The sequence below is a fragment of the Diadema antillarum genome, unplaced genomic scaffold (genome assembly GCF_040938485.1).
Source record: "Diadema antillarum isolate AM-2024a unplaced genomic scaffold, OU_Dant_1.0 scf00000071, whole genome shotgun sequence".
Taxonomy (NCBI): domain Eukaryota; kingdom Metazoa; phylum Echinodermata; class Echinoidea; order Diadematoida; family Diadematidae; genus Diadema; species Diadema antillarum.
This window is the reverse complement of record NW_027270960.1, coordinates 13107965-13121123: the sequence shown is the minus strand read 5'-3', so window position 1 is coordinate 13121123 and position 13159 is coordinate 13107965. Positions and strand designations below refer to the sequence as shown.

The 13159-nt window shown below is 39.9% G+C and overlaps 1 protein-coding gene across 1 annotated transcript in view; it reads left to right on the top strand.

Moving 5' to 3' along the window:
- The window catches only part of LOC139717050 (probable phospholipid-transporting ATPase IIB), a 43988-nt gene extending 37071 nt beyond the window's left edge, over positions 1-6917 (top strand). The window contains exons 18-23 of the mRNA XM_071628560.1: positions 122-266; positions 936-1000; positions 2412-2632; positions 4474-4582; positions 5735-5996; positions 6567-6917. Of these exons, the coding sequence (XP_071484661.1) occupies positions 122-266; positions 936-1000; positions 2412-2632; positions 4474-4582; positions 5735-5996; positions 6567-6703 (939 nt within the window). The 3' untranslated portion in view covers positions 6704-6917. The remainder of the gene's footprint in view (positions 1-121; positions 267-935; positions 1001-2411; positions 2633-4473; positions 4583-5734; positions 5997-6566) is intronic.
- The last annotated feature ends 6242 nt before the right edge of the window (positions 6918-13159 follow it).

Sequence of the window (13159 nt, the reverse complement as noted above, 5' to 3'; positions counted from 1 at the left end):
GGTGATCAAAGATCAAAGATTGACTGTGATTATAACTGTCTAACTGTATGTGCCAAGAGTCAAGTGCATGCTGGAATTCTTGTCCATTTCAAAAAAAACTTTCTTTTTCTCTGCTCGACAGGTTTGCCTGAAGTTTTACGAGCATGAATTCATGGAGCTCGCCTGCCAGTGCCCGGCGGTGGTCGTGTGCCGGTGCTCGCCGACCCAGAAGGCAGACATTGTCAACCTCCTCAAGACTCACACCGGCAAGCGGACCTGCGCCATCGGTAAGACCAGATCTAGCTTGAGAATTTGACCTCCTTTCTCCTCCCAAACACCACCTCCCCCCCCCCCCCCCCCCCACACCCACCATCCACATATCCATGAGAGTTTTAGATACAAAGCAGATCATATTTATTTGTTCTTATTAAGCTATCTGAAAGGTTATATTAAACAAGAGCAGACATCTAGAAACTGTCTTCAAAGTGCATGCAATGATAACGTATCATAATTCCTTTCCAATATTGTGCTTTTTCTGTCCCCCCCCCCCTTTTCTTTTTTGTGGTGGATATTTGGATACACTTGTTATGCATTATCACTCATGCTACAGATATCCACATGTGCCTTGTATATCATTTTGCTACCTCCAACCAAGTACTTTCTTGGCCTGCTCTGTTGAAAATGTGTGATATTTTCAAAGCAAGACAAGTGAACAGTGGAAAAGATTATAAGACCATTGTTAAAATGAGTCAAACTGCAAGGATGGATGTATTCCAGGAAAAAAAAAAAGTCAAGTCTTTGTGACTTGCATATGAGGACCTGTTTATGAGGAGAAAAAAAAAAAGCATTGAAAATGATCTGCAACAGTAAGTTGACCATATCGATTGTAAGACACTCTCAAGTGTATTAAGTGTAATTTGCCTTCATTGTACTCTGTGTCTTTTTCTGTTACCAAGGTGACGGAGGCAACGATGTCAGCATGATTCAGGCTGCCAATGCAGGAGTTGGTATCACTGGAAAGGTGAGCTTTGTAGTCTCAGCTGCTATGCCTTAGTTGTGGCTCATGTTAACCTTAGTGACATTAACCCTCTGCATGCTACATTAATTACCTGACTACAGGTGTATGTGTCATGTGTGTATATTTGACTCAATGGCTCAAAAAGGGTTAATGACATGGTATGATTCAAATTCATGAAGTCGAGATGTTTTCATTGCAACTGATTGACGAATTGCCCTACATCGACATGAAACATCTCGACGCAAGAATTTCATGAATTTGAATAATTACGCAGTACCCGCTGCATGCTATAAGGATTAGAACCAACACTTGCTGTCGGGCGGAAAGCTCGGTGGTCTAGTGGAGATGACGCCTGTCTAGAGATCAGGAGGTCGTAGGTTCGAATCCTGCTCAAGTATGTACGCCTATGATTTCTTTATCATGGCTACTACTAAAACACTGATCAATTCAGTACTTATTTACGTCAATGTAGGGCAATTTGTCAATCAGTTGCAATATGGTATGACCTTTGCTTTCTTGGGCTGAAAGTGGGGAGAATGATGATATATTCTTTGGAGATTTTCCCAGTAGTAGAATGTTTTATAGTGTTGGCAGGTTTCACAGTACCCCATGCATTCTTTCGTGAATGTGAGTATGGTCAGAACATACTTATAGAAAGGCCCGACTGTGTACTTCACTGACTGTGCACATTCCAGAAAATGTCTGTACTATTTCAGGGTTAAAGGTTCAGTTGAAAATCTTTCTTTGTGCAAATTGCAAGTGATTGAGAAAGCACTGTTGTGCAATTTGGTTTTCATGTTTTTCACAAAGTCTGATAGGTCAGTCGTAGGAAGTGAAACTACAGAATGAAATTCGACTACAGTCAAACCTGTCTACAGCAGCCACCTGCTTATAGCGGCCAATGAAAAATCCCCCGCATAAACTTGCTGTATTATAGACCCTTTCTATAGTGGTCACCTGCCTAACGCGGCCAGCAGCCACTCATTTTGTATCCCAAGGTGAATATCTCCCTGTGCATCATTCATTTATCTTCACATCTACGTATCCAATAATTAGCTCATCCTTTTTCCTCCCTCTATGTCAGCAAGGAAGGGAAGCAGATCGCCCTTTGCAGCAGACTTCTCTATCTATCCATCCCTCCATCTAACCATCTATCTTTCCACACATCATTCATCCATCCATCCATTTATCCATCCATCCATTTGTCCATCCACTAATCTGTTCATCCTTTTTCATCCTTCCTCGATCAGGAAGGGAAACAGACTTCCCATTGCAGCAGACTTCTCCACCTATCCATTGCACCATCCATCCATCCTTCCATCTTTTTATCCATACATCTTTCTATCCATCCATCTTTCCATCCATCTATCCCTCCTCTAATCTGCTCATCCTTTTTTCATCCCTCCCCCATTAGGAAGGGAAGCAGGCCTCCCTAGCGGCAGACTTCTCCCTCACCCAGTTCCGCTACCTTGGTAGACTGCTGATGGTGCACGGGAGGAATAACTACAAGCGCTCCGCTTCCCTCAGCCACTTCGTCATGCACCGAGGCCTCATCATATCCACCATGCAGGCCGTCTTCTCCTCTCTCTTCTACTTCTCGTCTGTCGCCCTCTATCAGGGCGTGCTCTCTGTCGGGTAAGTGTTCTTATACCTTGTTCCGTTCTTTATTTCTTTCTTGCTTTCTTTCGTCTTTCTTTTTTTTTTTTTTATCCCTCTTACTGTATGAGGTATGCTCTTCCCCTTATCATCTTGTTAACCTGTACAGTATGTCCCCCAAAAAAATTACTATCAGATTTTTGCATTAATAACTTTCAAAATGATTAAACAATATGAATGCTATTTCAGGGAATGAAACTGTAACTTCTTACCTACATTTTGCAAAAGACCCCATTCAATTTGGTTAAATGGTCACAGAGAAATGTGGATCATTGTAAAGCATGTCATGGGTCCATTTCTTCCAAGTTCAGCACTTGAATGCTCTTGGAACTGTGAACACAATGGACATAACTTGGAGGGAAGGGATTCCTGACATGCTCTACAAAGATCCTCATTTCTCTTTGACCACTGAAGCAAATCGGATGGGTTTTCTGTAGGGTGTGGGTAATAAGTTATAGTTTCATACCCTGAAATTGTATTTGGATTGATTCATTATTTGTAAAGTTATCGTTGCGGAGGGTCCCATAGTTTTTTTGGGTTTTTTTTTTGGGGGGAAGGGGGGACATATGGTATTGTTGTGTCCTCCATTCTTTTTATTTCATTTTTGTTTCTAAGTATTCTATGATATCTCAACTTTACTCTTCTATCCCCTTTGCTGGGATGTGCTCCTTGTAGAGTAAGTTTTTTTCCTTCTTTTTCGTGTTATGTGTCATTGCAGTATGTGGAGTCTGTTTGTCTACGTCTTGTCCCCCAAGGCTTGCTGTCTGTTGGATATAGTTTGTTTTCTTTCTTTCTTTCAATATCAAATCTCACCATTTAACTTCCTGTCTGTTGCAGATCACGCTGTCTTCAGAGTGGGTAGAGTAGTTATGACTAAAATCAGAATTTTTCATGCAAGTTTTTTAATTTTTGGTGAGATGTATCGTGCATGTTTTTAATTTCGTTGTCACGACATGGCATTTAAAGACATTATTTACCATTTGCAAAACATAAACATAAAACAAAAACCCAGCTTTAGCACTTCAAAACAGTAAAATGTGAGTTAGTGATAGAGACAAACGAAATGTAAAGATGTTAATCAGTATTATTAATGTTAAGTATTTTTAAATGTACATAACGTGCAGTAGTTCTATAACTAAACAAATTGTTTCTAGAATAAACTCTCTGCAGTTATGGTTTATTGAGAAAAATATTGATATCTCCTTATATTGTAGAATTTATTGCAAAATTTTTTGTATGGTAGGATGTTTTGTGATACAACTGACCTACACATATGCATCAAATTTGATATATGAAAATGTTTTAAATCACTGCTCCCAGTGGTACAACAGCTTTGGCAGCAAATACTACAGTTAAAGGTAACTGGTCTGCACTACAACAGCAAAGTCATTCACAATACAGGACTAGTAAAAATGAAAGAAAACTACAAATAGCAGTTATACTCCTACAATCTACCTATCTTGAGGTCAAAGATACAATGCTATATTGCTATTACAAGCAAAAAATTCACACGCTTTTATTTTGGTCCTAGTTTAATGTCAACGGATAAAATACTAAAACTTTCTTTGCCCAATTTGGCATCATGAAGAGACCCCTACCTTTGAATTCTGCCATATTCTCTGGATTCATGAGGTATTTCCCAGCTGTCAGTAGGTGAAGAAATTTTATATCACATTATGACAATTGAAGACTGCTATTTCTACAAGAGGAGATATTATTCTAAGGTTTCTTTGGGTGAGTTCTGTAGACTCAGATGCTGGTATCATTGTAAGACCTAAACCTAATTTTGAGGTCGCCATGTGGATTTACTCCATGCACAGTTACGTGACGGCATACACCATGTTTCCCGTATTTCTGCTCGTCCTGGACCAAGATGTTCCACCGGAAACGGCGATGCGGTATCCTGAGCTCTACAAAGACTTACAAAAGGTGGGTCCGGTTTCTCGTTTCCCAGACAGATCCAAACTCTGCCCCAAGGGGTGCTTGAGTATTTTCGGGAGAGGCTGTGTATGGGCAACCAGATTAGATTTGTTAAGAGAGGTTATTATGCACCCTTCTTTGCATTTCGATGCAAAAAATATGGCATTGTAACGCAGACACTATGTACGTGCTTTGCACCTCGCAAACACTTTGATGGAAGGCAATTAGGGAGGAAAAGATGTCGGATTTATTGGCTGTATCTCTTATATACTGTATTTCAGCATAACAAACTTTCACTTACTGTATATCGTCACTGAGGTGACAAGACCTTGTATCTGCAATTTTGGTGCTTAAATGACTTTTGATCCGGACATGAATGGGACATACAGTATGTCCCCAAAAAAATTACAACAGGGCCATCCGCAATGATATCTTTAAAAATATTGCATCAATCTAAATACAAATTCAGGGTATGAAACTGTAACTCATTGTCCACATCTCACAAAAAAACCCCATTCGATTAATGGTCAAATAATGGGTTTTGTAAGTGATGTCCTGTCTAAATCCCAACTGTCTTACTCCAAAAATGAAGCCACCATGGCATGTCAAAGGAAAGGCTATCCCATTCACCACAGTGCTTTGGCCGCCATGTTTTTTGGCTCTCCTGAACATTTGACAATTTTGTAGATACGAGGTCTTGTCTATTTTACAGCCCCAGCGACAGAGATATGCTGTATGTGTTGCAGGGTTTTAGACAGAATATTGCACAAAAATTATAAAGCATGCGTAAATATTAATTCTGATCCCGACATGAATGTGATGTGTACGTGTTCGTTTCTCTATCCATTGCTGTACTCCATGACTGCAAATTATAACCACTCTCAAGAAGTGTTGGGAGGTCCCAATTAGCAAAAAATCAGACTGGCTAAATGTATGCTGTCTACAGTACCTCTGAACGGCGCAAAGTTCTGGAGATATTAAGATAACCCACTTTGGGGACTGCTCTTGCATTCATCCAGAGATGAGAAAATAGTACTTACCTTTCTGGCTGAATAAAAAAGACACTAATCTTTTCCTCTTTCACTACTCATTGTGATGTAATAATGAAATGCATGGCTGGATATTTTATGCCTAAATTCTTGTCGTCCCTCCCTCTGGCAGGGCCGAGAGTTGTCGTACAAGATGTTCTTCATCTGGATCCTGATCAGCGTGTATCAGGGCGGCATCATCATGTATGGCGCCCTCTGGCTGTTCGAGGGCGAGTTCCTGCACATCATCTCCATCACCTTCACGGCGCTCATCATCACCGAGCTGCTCATGGTGGCACTGACCATCCGGACGTGGCACTGGACGATGGTCATCTCGGAGATCCTCAGCATCATCGTCTACATCGCCTCCATGTTTATCTTCACATCCTACTTTGGTTCGTGGAAGCATGCTATAGCTTGTCTCTGCAGAGGGACGAAACTCTTTTTTTTTTTCATTTAAAAGGGAATTCCAGACCAGTTAAAAGTTAGACTGAAAAGAAAGAGTCAAAGTTTATAAGCCCATTTGTGAAAATTTGATCAAACTCGCTTTAAAAGTAAGGAAGTTACAAAATTGTATAGATTTGCTAATCGTTGCATGACAATTCTCTCACAGTTGATATGCATATGCAAATTAGTGAGCAGATGATGTCATTACCTCACAAATTTTTGGTGATCGTATAAAAAAAAAAAAATGTCAAAAATACAATTCTTCTGCTATGAAAGTTTAAACATACATGTAGTGCTATTCCTGGCTGGATAACTTCAGAATAGTGATCTCTTAGATGTAAGAGGATTTGATACTGGGGCATGATTGGATTTATGCCAAAAAAAAATATATATATATGAAATTTTAAGATATTTAGTACTAACTACATCATCAGCTCATTATCTGAATATTCACATTGCCTGTTCAAGAACTGAGTAATGAAAATTCTGATGTTGTCATGTACAATTTCATCCTCCAGATCGTGACTTCATCACGACGTGGGCGTTTTGGTGGAAGGTCATCGTCATCACGCTGGTCAGCAACGTGCCTCTCTACATCCTCAAGTTCTTGAGACGTCGATTCAGCCCCCCGAGCTACTCCAAGCTCTCGGAGTAGAGCTCGACCCTTGGCCCTGCGCGTCTCTCTCCTTCTCTACAGCTCAAATATGTGCAAAGTGAAACACTTCTCTTGTAAAATAAGCAAAAGTTTAATCATATGTTTGAAGATTTTAAAATTGAAATGTCTGTGGGGACGAAACACATTCACTGTGCCCTGGAGACTTGGATTTGCTTGCTTGAAGTGGATTTGACCATTGGGCAAAGTTTGAGAATGCTCCAAATTCTTTTAATAATTGATAATTCAATCTATTTTTTTTTTAAATTATTGTTATTTAACAGTACCAAGCTTTGGAGCATTGTAGAGTGAAACACCTGTTATATAGGAGGAGCAAGAATCATCTCTCTACTTTTGGCAGGCAATCATGTCAGTTTGAAAAGTCAGAAAAATGCGTTGCATCCCCACAAATGATGTTTCTTGTTGCTTTCTTTTGTTTTCGTTATACAGTATGCATTTTATTTTCTGAGAATTCAAAATTTGCATTTCACACTGGAAGCATGTTCAGCTTGAAGGTACACGCGTAGTTTGCTGGTAACGCCACATTTTGGCCCCGCCATATTAAACTTCAGCAAACTGAGAATGAGCCGATTTCTCTGCAGAGTCTGAGAGGCAGGAACTCTCTCATCTGCTTCTGTCAATCCCAACGATGCGACTCTGGGATTAGTTGGATAAACATGTGGGTGGGTGAAGTAGGCATCATTCTCGCCTTGCCACGTGAACGGAATTAGCTAATAGCGTGCAAGTAGCATAGTCAAAGATGGGTCTTGTATTGGCAGCGTATCAAGTGATCTTAAAGCTACTATCACAGGTTGACTCTGTGTGTGAAACTATCTCAATACTGTTGACTTCTTGCCTGATATTCTTCGACAATTCCTGCATCAGATCAAACCAAATTTTGCAAATTGGGTGGGAGAGTCTCGTAGAATATGCATTTCTTACAATTCCACTCATTTCATTGCAATCTGACCCCTTGAAGCGTCACTTTCGCGTGATACATGGCGATCCTGTCATTAGTCGTCAAATGGTGCTTGGAAGTACCTGACGGGAACGAGGAGTTAGCGTCAAAAGTGAGTAAGGGCAGGGACATTTGTTCATTTGCCCTTTGTCATTTACCACCGCAGAGTTTTGTCATAATTTATAGGAGTTGTCCATGCAAAAATTCTTGACACACACACACACACACATACAAACTGGCCTTGGTTTGCGCGTGTGCCAGTCTGTTGAGAGTCACTTGCCCTTTCTCGGCCTCAACATTCAAGTTCCACAAGGATGCATGCAAAGCCGTGACTCTTCTCTAACCACGGCATCCTAAAAATAGCCGCTTGCTAATTCTGTTGCACCTCACTGTCGATTGTCAGCCGGCCACACGATCCATTTTGGCAGCCGAATGTGTGCATTGGAAAAAAATGTGTCGGAATGACATTGCGTGAATAGTGTGTCACCTTTCGAGTCAAGTCTCGTGCTCGGGTAGTCACCTGTTCGTGACAGCAGCTTCTGTTGCAGTGACCCTGAAGTATGGAGTGAAGGTGTGGATCACATCCATTCAGTGCAGTGGAGTTTTCATAGAATGCACACCATAATAGAGAGGCAAAATGTATATATATATATATATATATATATATATATATATATATATATATATATATATACATACATATAAACTATCTTACAGGGCGGGTAGAGAGAATCCTGCGATCTTATTGGTCGAAAGCCATGTGTCAATCTTTTTTTACTGGCAGCACACTTATCACTGGCGATAGATGCAGCAAACGTGTTGTCACACGTGTTTGTACTAAAGAAGGCGCATGTAGCTAGAGATGGCTTGCTGTTCACAGTGACAAGAAGTAGGCCGGGTTCATGTGCTTGGCAAGCGTTGGTGTACGTGACAAGAGATGGCTAGCTATGCATCGTTACCATGCATCAGTAAAAACTGATGCATGGTTTCATCTATAGCAAGCCAAAAAGAGAGACTTGCAAATTGTTAGAAATACGATAAAACAATAGATTTCAGGCAAAATTTGTCACCGTTCTATAAAACAAATAATGTAAATGTCTTTCCGTGCATCAAGAGGAATTGTGTGCGTGCATGCAGTAACTATGGAATTTCGCCTAAACCTGCTGTGCCTTGTGGGGTAAGCATTCCATAGTTACCGTATGCACACAATTCCTACTGACGCACTCAGACCCGTGCATCATTTGTGGAGTGATGTTTGTTCAGTAATGTATTTTCCAGGATGGGTTGTGCAGTAATACATACATATGGCACTGCCATTATTTTGTCATAAGCCCTCTTGCAATAGCCATTAACCCATTGAAAACTAGTCCAGAGTATGCTCGGGCAGATGTCTATGGGAAATGTGTGTTATATCGTTATCAGCTCATCCTCGGTGGCTTAATAAAGAAAAGTGATGAATTGCTTTCCAACAGCAGGACTCTTCGTGCCCCAGCTGTCCGCATTTCAGACAGAAGTCAAAACTGAGGTGAAAAGATTCACCTGAGCATTGAGAATATCTCAGATTTCGACTATAGGTTTTCAAATGTTCATTCTATCAAGATACAGGATTTTATTTGTTGTGTTATCAACTAATTGTTTATCAGTAATTCATTTGTTTTAATTTACGTCTTCCTGGACCTACATGTATAGGCCCTTGTAGTTATTTGAAAGCAACAAATTAATGATTGAAAAAAAAACAAACAAACAAAGCAAAAGCTTGCCAAAATCCATATTCACATTATGCATGGGGCTTGGCTGTTTTGTTTTCTTTTGTTTTCTTTTGGGGTTTATCTTTTTATTTGTTAATTTGCCTACAAAGTTTGTTAAGCTTTGATTTCATGCTGTATTTGCCAATCTGTAGCAGAGGATTGAGTTTGGCATTGATTCAAATCTAGCACAATTAATGGGAGGTATTCTTGCAATATCCAGCTGGGCCTCTTATCACATGCCATGTTCCTTACTGTCGTTACGTGGCAAATTGCACGCATGTTTGTGCTATAAATGTTTTCCAATAAGTACCTATGTCTTCTTTTGCCAACGAAATGTCATCTTGCTGTATTGTTTGCCTGTGTAGAGGAAAGATGAGACCGAGTGGTAGTCGAAAACGTCTTCTGCTAAACGTTTCAGGTCAATAGTACAACTTACTTGCTGTATTGTTATGTATGATATGTTGTACTGAATAGTTTATGTTACCAGTGAAATGTAGCACCGTCGGTACTGGGCTTTCACCGAGTCTGGCATACCACATCACCAATATGGTTGCCATGGTGATGTCATTTTGAATATTCATGATGCATAGCGTCTTCTTGAAGACACGGTTTGTCCACTGTTGTCTGCACTACTGTTTGTTTGTTTGTGTTTGTGTTATTTCCAGGAATTCCTGTTGAGCTCAGAAGATGTAAGCGGATGGTATTCAGAAATATGTGTTGCAATGGTTGATAGTGTCAGTGTAGATATTTATTCTATTTGAATGCACTTTATTGGATATACACCTATATTTGAGGGATTCTATTTTATCTAGTTTGTTGTATAATGTATGTCTACGTCAACGAGTGTTTTATGATAAAGCTGTTCCGAGTTTGCAATTTGTCAGGCACGCATACAGTTACTGGTGATTTGCTGCACAAAAAGCTGCATTTCTGAACTGTTCGTGAGTTTGAAGCAAGGTAGATTCTGCTCCATAATAGCTCCATATCTTGTGCATTAAAAGTTACAGGCATAATGGCAAGGATATTGAGGCATTGCTGCATAGTTACTGGGTACTGGATAACATGACACATTTGAACTTCAGTCAATCAATATTCATTTCAACATTAAAGGCAACTAAATGGGGTTGATTTATGTCAAAAAAAAAGATAAGTAAAAAATAGGCAAAATTATGTTGCTATAAAAACTGTTCTCAAGGTAACTTGTCTCTCAAAGCTCGGGTCCGTTTTGTACAAAGACTTTGACAGTGATTGGAAGTTGCAGCAACTGCAGTTGTCACAATAAAAAACTAAAGTACCTACATCGAGTTGGTTGGTTTGAGGTTCGCTGCACAAGCAACTGCAATTATTGCAGCTTGCGGTTACTGCAAACCTCTGCATGAATTGGGCCCCTGGACCAGGGAAAATAATTACATAACAGTCTGAGTAATCTGTGGCAATAGGCAATTTGATTTATTCTTCCCTCCGGGATTGAAGCTGTGTGGAAGGCATCGGTAGAACCATTTTCCTGTGACGATGACATCACCCTCTAGCTTACAGATTGAAAAAGAAAAAGCAAGTGATACTCGTCAGAACAAACATTGTACGTACCTTGTTGGTAATTGATTCCCTTGACGTAAGCGTCAATAAACAGGTTTCTTTTAGCCACCATGTCTTTCTGACTGTAACAAAAATAGAATTGTTTTATTTCTTTTACCATGCAATATGCACAATCTTTTCATCAACTATTTAAGACTTCACTGTCGAAGGGTACGCAAATGACTTTAATAGCATGGACTCAGTTTCTGTTCAACCGTGTAAAGCAGTTTGTCCCAGTAGTTGTCTGTCATACAGATTGTCCATAGTCTTGTCATATTTGTGTTAGGCTTGAGTCTATTTCATTTAAGATAAACCCTTGAACACAAGATGCAGTCCAAATCTGAGGGAAAAAAGAGAGAGAGATATGATCTCGCATATTTCACGTGATATAGATTTGGCACACTGTGTGTCCAACTGCAGGAGGAGCGTGTTGTATTCCATACCCCGGAAGCCAGGTGGCAATTGCATCATCCCAGTTGATGGGATAATATGGTATGCTGTTTGTGAATCGCTAATAATGTATTTATTCATTTCTCTCTCTCTCTCTTTCTTGCTCTCTCTCTCTCTCTCTCTCTTTGTCCTTCCCTGCAGCCAGACAAGGGCATGGAAACAAATGATTGATACACTTTGTGGAGGCGTAAATAAAGTCGATCAGAGAGATACTCATACTTTGTCAGAAATCCTCAGGAGTATTGTCTGAGTTTAGCCTTTGCCTTCTGTGCGTGGTGATTTTATCATTAATGCATTCTGATAACTGTGATGTAGTGTCACACAAGGACCTTTAAAACAGAAGACCATTAATCAAAGACTGATGCCCTCCTTGAAAGGTCTTTGACGAGGTTTTTGAGATCCCTGGGGATTAGTCGCGAGTTCTACTTTCACTGTCGTTTCATATTTCTTTATTTTGATACTATGAGGGGGGATACATTCAGTTACGAGACTGTATACCTTCAAAGGATATAGTTTAACTGAAAAGTTTAAAGGGACCTATGCAGTGCAAATGCATGTTTGCTTGATATGATTAGAATTGATTTGATTGGATGTCTACATTCCTTTTTCACACAAGAATATAACAAAATGTTGACTTGTGTCGACTTATAATACGCTGACTTCCATCTCTCCATGTCTTCTATGTTTAAAAACATGCAAGTTATGCTCAGTGTAGGCGAAGGTGCACTCCAGTGTCTTTTGTTAATTACAAGCTGTACGTTAGTACTTTAGCAGTAATTGATAGATAATCTCATCGACAGAATCTTGGTTTAGAAGTGTGTGTGTTGTGTGTGCGTGTCTGTGTGTGTGTGTGTGTGTGTGTGTGTGTGTGTGTGTGTGTGCGCGTGCGTGTGTTTTGTGAGTGGGTGTATCCAAGTAATCATAAGAATGATAGAAAAATATAAAATATATATTGCACATTTAGATACAAGTGTATATTCTTTTGGCCTCATAAGTGATGATCAGGGTATCATAAGTAAACACAAGTCAATACCGGTATGCTTCTGCATTGCATAGGTCTTTAAAGTGGCACACACACACACACACACACACACACACACACACACACACACACACAAAAAGACAAAAACAGGCATGTGTATTGTATTGGATATATCTTCACTGCCAATAAAACTATATTTCCGTGATTTGGTTGCTGGCAGTCTGATTCGGGGTGAATTTGGAATTCTCCATCACCAGAGCTGGCCAAGTCTTCTTGATTCTTCTGCAGCAGGCTCTCTGAAAACTCCCAAGAATATCTTTGTGTCCTTGCGAGGGAATATGAATGACATCCTCCCTGATACCAGATTAATCTTCTTTTTGCCTTGAGCGATGCATGCAACACAAACACTATATCCATTAGCTCTTTGGAATCCCCCCCCCCCCCCCCCCCCCATAACGTGTGAACATTGGCAGCCTGAATATGGTAGCCTTGCATTTAAATGAACTACATATTAAAGGAACTATGTAATGTAAATGCATGTTAACTTGTTTTGATTCATGATGCCCTCAACATCACTTATGTAGCTAAATGAATATCTAAATACACGTGTACATGTCATATATTTTATAATGAGACAATGTACTGTACACGTACTTCTACTATTTTTCTTCAGATTCCTTAGCCGCATGTTTCCATGTTATATGATTAACAAAAGACACTGCAAGGAAACATGTAAGTTATGCTCG